The sequence below is a fragment of the Eucalyptus grandis genome, chromosome 1 (assembly GCF_016545825.1).
Source record: "Eucalyptus grandis isolate ANBG69807.140 chromosome 1, ASM1654582v1, whole genome shotgun sequence".
Classification (NCBI taxonomy): domain Eukaryota; kingdom Viridiplantae; phylum Streptophyta; class Magnoliopsida; order Myrtales; family Myrtaceae; genus Eucalyptus; species Eucalyptus grandis.
In genome coordinates, this window is record NC_052612.1 from 38,700,668 (window position 1) to 38,711,967 (window position 11,300).

General features: G+C 36.9%; 1 protein-coding gene across 1 annotated transcript; it reads right to left on the reverse strand.

Moving 5' to 3' along the window:
• Positions 1 to 9,284: 9,284 nt before the first annotated feature.
• On the reverse strand, positions 9,285 to 9,885 carry LOC104441260 (switch 2-like). Its single transcript, XM_010054312.3, has 2 exons — positions 9,623 to 9,885; positions 9,285 to 9,535 (listed from the first exon to the last, which is right to left on the reverse strand). Exons 1-2 carry the CDS (start codon positions 9,650 to 9,652, stop codon positions 9,308 to 9,310), a joined length of 258 nt encoding a protein of 85 aa, XP_010052614.2. The 5' UTR covers positions 9,653 to 9,885; the 3' UTR covers positions 9,285 to 9,307.
• Positions 9,886 to 11,300: the final 1,415 nt, after the last annotated feature.

Sequence of the window (11,300 nt, forward strand, 5' to 3'; positions counted from 1 at the left end):
AAACAGTAAAATTTTTAGAGTTTGACGTAACTGTAGAGACTAATTACTCTCAAACTATTAAGGACAATAATATGGTGGAGTCAATTGTATCTTTGTCTTTGCTTATATAGATAATTGTGGAGTCTCTTGCATCACAAACTAAACTTGTTAAGATTTAGGATACTGCTCTTGAAATAGTTCCTAATGAAATTTCTCAAGTCTTTCATGTGCAAAATGAAATGATGGTAGCTCTATTGAAGAGATTAGTTAGGAAAAGATGATATATTTTGCCACCAAAATATGTAGTTTATCTGTGAGAGCATGACTACGATATCTACTACATGATTGATCTAATGACTTACACAAATGTTGTTTTTGTTTTTTTTTTTTTTTTTTTTTTTATCATCAATCAGGTCTATGGTTAGATGCAATAAAAAACAAGATGCAATCTTTAAAACATTATAATATTTGGGAATTTGTTAATTTGCCTGAATGTCACAAGCTTATCAGTTGCTAATGGTTGATCTAATGACTTATACAAATGTTGTTTTTTTTTAATCATCAATCAGGTCTATGGTTAGATGCTATAAAAGACAAGATGCAATCTATAAAACATTATAGTATTTGGGAATTTGTTAATTTGCCTGAATGTCACAAGCTTATCAGTTGCTTTCAAAGCATTAGCCCACAAAAGGCTGCTTTCAAAGCATTAGCCCACAAATATGGACTCTAAAGAAAGATTGAGGAATTTGAAGCCAAATTGATAGTTGAGGTTTCACTTTGAAAAAGAGGTGGATAGTGAACAAATATGTTTTTTTGTCACTTCTAAAGATTCTTTCAGAGTAAACATGACATTAGTAACTCATATCGGTATAGAGTTACGTCAAATGGATATTAAAACTATCTTCCCAAATGGATACCTTGATAATTAAATCTCTATAGTGCAACCCGAAGGTGTTGCAGTAGATGATTCAGATAAGCTTATGTGTAAACTGAAAAGTCTTATTTGTGATAAAGAGGGTAATAAATGAAAAGTTCTTGAGTTTGGATTGTCACTATTCCTCATAAAAAACGGTGGTCCAAATCAAGTGCATAAATATATTTACATGATTATATATATGTTATTGGTTCTAGCTATGGAGATCTTGGACTTGTGCTTTCGTGTCTTATATGTGAAGCGTTCCATTCAGAAACACTTGAAAAATGGTTTGCCAACTAACTGCATTGCTAAAAAGACAATGGAAGCTTTGGTGGCTTCAAATTATGTTTTGTCTAATGTCGAGATTATGACACATCTACAAGAACTCTTCAACATAAGGTATAATGGTTCTGATGAGATTAGAAATTGCATTATAAGGATGGTAGATTACAAATCTAAAAATCATACTCATAAAGGAACTCATAAAATCATCGGTCATTTTGACAATCTAGGTCTTAAGAAAACATTCTTCAAGGGATGATGACCATTACTTCTTTTTAAGAAGAAAGATCACATAAAGATAAAGTGTAGTAAATATATAAATATTTGGTTATCCAAGCATGAACATGCATATAATGATTTTTTGGCATTGTTTATGAATCCAATACTTATCAAAAGCACCATCCAATTCTTGGTAGCTGGATAGTGGTATAACAATTTTGTTGTGTTTTACCATACGTTGACTCATAAATCCAAGGAAGCCAAATCATTTTTCTTGAATTTTTATTAACTCTAATTTCCGTCGTGTAATTAGTAATTGCTGCTTACACGAGAGAACCACTCGAATATCTATTTAGTTGTCAATGTTGGACTATATTGGGAGGCTAGTTAATTTACAAAGCAAGTTCCTTTAATCTGAAAATTTCTTGAATGATAAATTTTAGGTAGGAATTCTAGACCGACCGTCCTAAGACAAATGTCACATGAATGCAAGACAAATGTAGTGTGAAATCGAAAATAAAATGGAATTTTCTTTTCCTATTCCTTGTTAGAAGAGCACAAGAGAAGTTGAATCACCACAACAATCGAATTTCATTGAGCACCAAATTCTTTTGTCCCAAAATCCAATTCCAAAAATATCAAAATTCAAAACTCAACCATTTTCCACTTCAATCCCTTTTTCACCTCATCACCCTCCCTCTCTTTCTAAATGGATTGAGTCTGGCTTCAATTGATTCTAGTCACGACCCCATTCATGACCATCATACTGTCGTCCCCATTCAACCCATGCTATGACCTCAATCATTTCTCGAGCCATAAGTGTAGTGACAGGGCCGCTCCGTAATGGACATGCAACGGTGACATCCAGGGGCACCTCCACAAGGCTTGTCGAGATATGCTTTTTCAAGTTTCGCAGGACGAGCTGGAGAGTGCTTGCACAAAATAGGAAGTACATAAGCTATAGCGCCCTCAGGAAGGATCTACTGATTGACAAGTCCTTTAAAATTAGGAGTTTCTCCTTCTTCTTTTTTCACACTTTCATTCATAAATTGGATATATATTTTATTTTATTGATAAATTGGATAAATCCCACTTGTGAATTTGGAGAATACTTGATTTCGCTTGGCTGTTGTTCCATTGTTGAATTTTAAATTTCCATATTTGTATTGGAGGATTTGTTATGTTAGGATCGTGATTGGTAGTGGCCTAAGACCGCTCGCCTCAAATGGACAAGTCTAAGCAACCCATTCCTTTCTTGGATCTAACAAATTTAACCCAAAAAAAAAAAAAAAAACGTAAGTATTGGCGTCAAGCCCAAATTCTAGATCTAGACGTTAGGAAGTTGAAAACCCAAACCAGATGATAACAATACACTTAACATATAGGATCACTCGACAGAGTGTTTAAACAAAGCTCATTGAAAAATAACGGTAATTACATTACGGTATTGGCCCACAAAACCCACCAATGGAACTTTAGACAAGTGGATTGACCATGAGTTTCCAGAGATGAAGTTTAAGTGAAGTTATGACGTGTGGCGATCATCTATTGACTCAAAACATGAAAGGAAAGTTGAAGATTGACTCAAGAAAGATCCATCAACCAAGAGAGTTCACAAAATAAAAAATATTTACATTCAGTGAGCATCGACATTAGTTATTAAGTCATGAGTCAGACTCCAAAAGAATTTATCGTCAATGTTTTCAATTGCTTAACTTTAAATTATTAGATTAAAATTAACCAATCTTGTTATCACGAGGATTAGCTTAGTTTTTCTATTGGTATGACTTCATTGTAATGAGACAAGGGGGGAAAGAGTCTTCCTCTTATAAGTTGGTTTAAGCTTACCATTGATATAAAAAGATGTGATTTGACCAGATCACATAAGCTATAGAAGCCTTCAGTAGATAGTAAACAAATACATGGAGAGGTTGGTAGCCAAATACAATATGGACTGGAAGAACAATTTGTTCATGTGAAACATAAAACAAGAAGAGAGTAAATGAGACGCAATGATTAGGGATGGCTAAAAGCACACCTTCTTTATCAATAATATACAATACATGATTATTTACAAGATATGCCTCATGCCTCTATAGACACTAACACCATAGACATAATATTCCTCAACAGGTCATGACATATGGTAGGAGTTTGCATGAGATACCATTCTTGATTGTCGAGTGAACTGTAGGATAAGAGCATATTTACTGTTTCAGTTTGAAGTATTACTATCTTTGTTAAACTCAATCAAGTCTAGGTGATAGTGCAAAAAGGGTGTCTTTTGTCTTCAAAATGGGGTGGGGGAACCTAGGCATGCTTTTTGGAGGAGGAGATAACAAAAGCAAAACCAAAAATTACGAGAGGAACAACAAATGAGCTAACTCAGCACTCTCGAATTGGTGTCCCTAAATTTACGTCTTCTGCAAATGACATAGCTTTAATAGAATTGAGGGAGTAACTCCAAAGCTCAAAGTACGAGACGTACTGGAAGAGGAAGTTTCATCAATACAACATGAAGAAGAAATTGAACGGTAAACCTGGGAGGAAGAGGGTAGCGACAATGCTTCAGCGCAAACGGATGATCAAGAAATAGCAATAACAAGCAAATTAGATACATTTGCTTCATTTCGGCAAATGATAATGTATTGATGATGTTATACTTGAGATCAAAGCATGATGGATGCAATTGAAAAAGTATTTCTAAGTTTGGCGCTCAATATAAGTCCGTGGTAAAGCTGTCTATTGTGAATGTAACCAAGTGTTACAAAGCTAAATATCTTGATCTATAAGCTAGACGTAAACACACGGTCAACCTCTATAATGATGCCTAAGGGGAAGCCTATTCTAACCTATTCACAAAAAGAATGTTGACAACCATTTTCTTCGTCACAAATTTTAGCATCATAGAATGTGAGATAAAACAGGTAAGACATCATAACAAAAGTTCCTTATCAAGTATATAGCATGCCACATCATTTAACTTGCATTGCATCCATATGTTCATTGACACTTAAAAGGAAAATTTGGGTCTAGATAACGAGTGTTGTTAATATCTTTAGGTTACTATGCAAGCTGCACAGTTCAAACTTTGAGAAATGGAAACCAATGTGTCACGCCGAATGCGCAACACCCTAGCGTTTTTTCTATATTATTAACTTGTTCCATATGATTGAACATTCTAGCGTTTTTCTCTATATTATCAACTTGTTCCATATGAATATGATTGATCATGGAGAAGTGAGAACGAGTGAAGTGATGCACAGAGTGAGAGAGACTCTGTACCCGACGTACTCTCTACAAATACTCTTCTTTTCTCTCTCGGGCTTTGGGAATGCAAGTACAAAACACAAAGCAAAACAAAACAGAAAAGAAGGAGCGAAAACCAAAAGTTCGAATCTGGAGTTTCCGTTCGCAAGAGGAGAAGAGACAAAACACCAACGTTGCGTGAAAACATAAATCTAAAAGGATTCTATATTAAGGCCTATATCATCAACGGAAGACATTAAGGATGCAATTCATCGTTGGATAGTGCTCTTTCTAGCGACTGTTCTATAGAGATGTAGAAAGAATTTGGGATTGAAGAACCTGGACATACATGACACAATATCAAAATCAAGTGATAAAGTTTCAAGATCTAGAATAGTAAGAATTGAAGATAGCAAAGCTAATTCAGAATAAACTAAGAAAGAGGAGGAGGCTGATGGTTGCAGATCTAGTGATTAAGGGGACGAGAGCAGACCTAGGTGGTGCACATACCAATTCTTAGATAGACCTTCCATACGTTTTAAATTTCATCAAGAATGAGAAAGTCCTCATCCTCCTTGATTAGGCAAAGTTCTTCATGCCCAAATCAAAAAGGACGAAGCCGAAGATAGACTAATTGACGTGGTAAATTCCATAAGAAAATGAGTTTTTTTATTTATTTATGGAATTTACCACGTCAATTAGTCTATCTTCTCTTGTCCTTCTCTATTTGGGCATTTCTCTTTTTGTCCATGCTGAGAACGTAAGAGAAGAAAACATGAAAGCCAAAAATAATAAAAAGAACAATAAGATTAAACATATTCTATTACTCACCTCTTTTTGATATTGTCTTTGAATTTGCGAAACTTCTTTTGCGCCTTCACAAAATCATTATAGCAATGCACGAGAAGAAAAGCATTATCTTTAGCAGCCATTGGAGTTGTCTAAGAAGAAAAGACAAATGAAGTAGATGGGGTGGTGGTGGAAGGGAAAGGATACACTTATATATAGAATAAAAACTTAAGAAGCATGCGAGAAGATTGCACCTCTCCATATCAAATAATTACCCTACAGTGGAACTCAACGGATTTTGCGTGACTTAGACCGTTCAAACTAGGTCAAAATCTACCCTTCTTCAAGTGGCTTAAAAAAGATTACACACGAAGGAAATGATGAAGCTGTGTTTAAAATAAAGTGAATTCTCCTCTTTGTTGGTGGCCCATGTTATGGTAACGATGTTGTGAATGGAGAGACGATATAATGGGACAAACCCCACTTTTGGGTAAAGGATTGAATTCTTTTTAACTTCTTGATCGAAAATTTCATTTATTTAATTTGGATTCTTCACCTTTTTTTGAAATTAAATTTTAATTCCCGGGTGGTTCAAATACTGAACTGACTTTCTGAAATCCTCCAAATAAACATAAGAGAGAAAAGTCAATTAAATGCAGAGCAAACAACAATGGTTTTGTAAGCTTGACTATTGATCGCACGACTTGAATGGCTAGAGAAAAGACTAGATCTTGACCGATCTCTCTGTCCTCGTCCCTTTAAACATGCTGCTTGAACATACCACTTACCAACCGAAAAGTGCTCTCTTGCTGGAAAAGGACGACCCCTTCTTTTCTTTTTGGACCGCGACTAATCTTTTTTTTTTACTTCTTTCTGTCCTTTCTTTCTTGCGTTTCTCCATTTTCATTACAGTGAAATTCTCGAAAACTCACAACAAGAAAAGTGGGTTGGTTTGGTTTCTTGGCAATCCGGCTTTTCGTGTGGAAAACATATTTCTTGCCAATTGTATGACGCCACGTGGATTTCAATCGTCGAAATTCAAAGACTTCCAAAAGGAGTTAAGTTGGGGGATTAAAGTTATCCATTTCAAAGATAGACAATGGAGGGGAAGTAAAAAAGATGGCAGCCGATAGTGAAACAAAGTCATTAAGCTGATAAAGTCAAATTATAACCGTTAGTAGAGGAATTCTTCGAGTTAAAAGAAATCGAGATGAACAAAAGCAATGCATGTGATCCGAATTTTTACAATAGATGTCAAACAATATTTATTTGCGTTGCTTATCCTTATGGTTCGAGGATATAGCACGCTTATGATTGGACAAAACTTTTTCATAGAATTAATAAGGCCATACCATCAGTGTTTAAAAATAGTTCCTACCAGTGATTCTATTCATCATTAATTCGCTTATGGTGATTTTTCATTATCTCATTAATCCTCTGCTAATCCTCCTCATTGACGGAAGTCGGTAATTGGATGAGACCACTTGTGAAATCCTTCTTTACAGCAATGACATTTGGTCTAATTTTCCCCTTTCTTATTCAACCTTGGTAAATGTTATTTTTTAAATGAGGAATTCGAATTTTCTTTACTTATCTAATTTATAAGTAACAATTCGAAGATTTCATGGACTTATTTTAGGCCTTATTTAAATAATGGATTGAATTAACTTAAGACCCTTCACTAATTAACTCCATGGGTTGCAATTAGATTAAATTGAGCTCAATTCGGCCCATCTTCCCCATAGAGAGTAAATGAGAGAGGCGCAACGAGCACCAACCACCACCAGGATCACAGCTATGGCACCAAGATCACGCCTCTCGTGAGCGAGAGTACTGAACGAGAGAGAGGATCACATCTCTAGCACCAAGATCACATCGGCTTCTTTATGCCACCATTGGTCATCTCGCATGCGCCATGCCATTATCACTATGCCATTATTGCTGAAGGTCCGAAAGATGGAGCAAGAACTCAGGGTAAAACAATTGAAGTAAGATGGGTGAGTTTTACTTAAAGCGTGCATGAACCTAAAAATACACACGAGTCTCGCCCAAGAACAATTAGTAGCTATAACAACAACAAAGATCGTAGATTTCGTAGGTACATCGCTTATCATGTAGTTATTTTCTTCCCATTTTTTTCCTTTTAATTGTCTCGTTACACTCTTGATCATGCTTTTCGAGAGTTGGATTAACTTATTAAACAATTGCCTCAAACCCATCTAAGGTCTTCTTATAAACCAAAAAAAATACACACAAAATCTCAACCAAGAGCAATAAAATTAGTTAACAAAAAAAGAGATCATAGCTTTCGCAAGTACAAAGCTTATAGGATGGCTATTTTCTGCCACAAAATCAGTCCATGTCGATGATACTCATGCAACTTTCGGGTCATTACATCACTCCCTCATAATGACCAGAGGAGCGTGCCCTAATGAGAGAGCAACATAATATGCTTCCACACGCTACACGGAGTGATGTGAAACGTTGCTTTCTCTGTCTCTTCGAACCTATTTCCCATGTGCTTACACATGCACGTAATTGAGTTTAAAAATTTGGACGATGGACATCAACATTTATTTGCTTGCATTGATAATCCTTGCGTGCTTATTATTTGTTTCCAAGTTTTGTCAGATCCGATATTTCCAAAATATTTCCACATGATACATCATTAATTCATTCAATGATTGGAACTTTTCGCTATCTCACTAATCCTCCTCATAGCTAGTGGTATAGCTTCAATCAGGGTTGTTATTGGTGAAAATTCCAGTCAAAATTGACATTCTTTTCTTGATAGGAGCAACTAAAAACAAACCATTATTTACTATGCATTTATTTACTTTTCACAGTATTCATGAAATATTTAAATGAGGGCCGTGTGTAAGTAGACACATACATGTGATATCATTTTATTTTATTTTTTTTGCAATTTGAACGACTATTTACCATCAAAAATAAGAATTGGAAGTCAATTCCTTGTGAGTTTCTCCCTTAAGAGTTATTTTCATGCAAAATAAATTCCTTTTCACATCAAATTTATATATGATTGCCCATTAAACAAAATGAAATGAATGGCGTAAAAATAATAAATGACTTATTCATATGATCTTAGAAAATGAAAATTTATATATCAATTTCATATCCCTATGTTTTTCTGTCCGAAAGGTAGGGAAAGAGTGAGTCTGCATTGGGGGACTCCTGAACTCCCTAGTTTTATATTGATTTGTTTTTGCTGGAACAATTTTATATTAGTTAACAAACAAAACACAATTTTATTTCACAAGCTATTGAGGTATTTTTTTTTCTTTATTAATGCATCTATAGATACTTTTAACTTTATCACTCTTTAAAGAAGGCACGTAAATTATCAAAACTACACATATTAGGTATGGTCTTACTGTGCAATAGTATTTAAGTTAAGTAAAAATTACATCATGAAATCAAGGAGACCAAAGTAATTGTAGGACAATTAAAATGTTCGACTAAAGTTCTGAGGTAGATTTTAGAAATATAAAGAGTACTGACACTCGTGGAACATTACAGGAATATGCTAAACATCCTCTCATTTTTCAAGACCCATAGTTGTCTAGAAATCTATGGAGGAAAATACATTAAGCTAGGTCCCAAGGGTGGGTAAAGGCTCCTGACAATTGCCAATGTACAATAAGAAAATACAATGAAGAGAAAAGAGTGCCCTTTTCTGATAAACAAGGGGTCATAATTTACACCAGACATCAGTAGAAAATAACTGCTAATTAAAATTGGGAAGAAGCAAATCCATGAAAGATTTGACAACTCAATTATCAAGAGATTTAGCTGCGAAATGAACTTACCCAAGTCTTCAGGTGTTGGCTTAATGGTCACAGCTTTTTGTCAATCATAAAGCTTTCTATTTTCAGCGATCTTTGTTGAGCTGACTTCCTCTTGAGGAACATCACTTTTACCCCATTCAGTTGACTTGTGCTTTGCATCAAGGCGTGTTTCACTTTCCAGTCTTTGTTGCCCACGTAGTTCAATAATCTCACTAGTGAAAAGTTTATCAGACAGATCGCGGAACAAATTGCAGATTCCAAAAAGCTCGCCCTGAAACTCCTTGCAGTCCTGGAAACCAAGGGCAAAACAGCGTCAAAAGCCAGTATATAACCTATAGATAAATCAGAAAAATCAAAGCAAGCAGATTTACTCTACCTGCACTCCCTCAAAGTATCTCTTTTCCATTTTTCCAGAAACGGCAATGTTGGACAACTGCTGCTTGTACACTTGCTGAGAATAAACAATTCTTCCAGAGAGCCAGCTGCAAGAAGATGGAAGACAAGAACATGCCGCTTCTGCCCATAGCGGAAGGACCTGTCCTGGGCCTGCAAATCATGGGCAGGATTCCAGTTTGGATCAAATATTACCACACGGTTTGCACTGACAAGATTCAGCCCAAGCCCACCGGCTCGTGTTGATATAAGGAAAACCTGAATAATAAAAGCACATCAGCAATTGTAGTGCGGTGATCCTAAAACTGGCTATCTTGCCTAGATGGGTATTGCAAGCAAAACAAATTATGGCCAAAATTTAAAAAGTCGCTCATGCGCACAAGCACAAATCTACCATAAAAGGCATGCCTAAGCTCACAAAATTGCTGACATCTGGCAAGACCAGAAACTATTTCAGAGTTCAAAATAAACACAAAGCTCTTCGGGTTTGCATGATTTAGTGCGAGCGCACACACAGGAGGTTTGTATGTCATCCCATCAATGTGGGAATCATCAAGATCTTAGACAATCTACAATCCATCACATCATCTTGGAGAGCTATGAAACCCTTAATTGGATCTGTCAAAACAATTCACTTTAAAGACAATCAACTCAATAGACCCCTTTTGTTCACACAATGCGACCAAGAATGAGAAGCAAGGAATTATTTTCTCCAAATAAGCAACACAGATAAGAGAAGCCACTTACATGTCATCACCAAGAACACCTCCATGGTTGTTCTTGTACAAACCATACAAAAACTTGACGCCTCCCTTTGATGCTCGAGCAACCTGCAATTGATGGATGAGGGAACCTGCAAGTTCATCCACTTCAACGTCAACTTGCTTTTCTTTTGTTAGGTTGTGGGGGGGAGGGTGTTTGTTTGGAGCTAATTCATGACCGTTAACTGCTTCATTTCTTCCTTTCAAATGAAAAAAGGAGCAAGTAAATAGGTACGCTCTGCTTGCATACTTCGTAAGCCGGAGAATCACGTAAACAGAGCTGCCAATCGACCATTTTTCGCCATTTTGCCCAAATTCTATAGAATAAGATAAAGTCTTTAATGCTAAAGCAATCAGTAATCCTCAAATCAATCGAGCCCGACAGTTCGATCATCCTCGCTTTCCTTTCAGAAGTCACAATTACTCGACCGTTTATATTTTCCCCAAACAACGTCAAACGCAAACACTTCACCTGAACGACAGGAGCTTCTCCTTCGGAAGACAAGACCAGCGGTTCGAACGGCCCGGTGTGATCAAACTGGAAGCTCGCCGACTTCGGCCTCCCGAACAGCACCCTCCCTTTCTCCTCCTCCTCCTCCGCCTCCTCCTCGCCCTCCGCACCTCCTTCCTTAAATCCAGCGCGGTCGCGGTCCAGGTCCTCCTTTGGCCGGACGTGCGGGGGACGGTCCTCCGAAGGGAAGGAGCCCTGGAGGCGCAGGAGCTGCTGCTAGAGGGACGACTTCGGAGGCTTCCTGAGGATTTCCGGGCTCGAATTGTTGGGACAGCGAGGGCTTCGACGGGGAGGTTGAGTCGGCGGTGGTGAGGAAGGACGAGGAAGGGAGGGTGGAGCAGGGCTTGAGCGTCTCTTTCAACGCGTGCAGCGACATTAGAGAGAGAGAA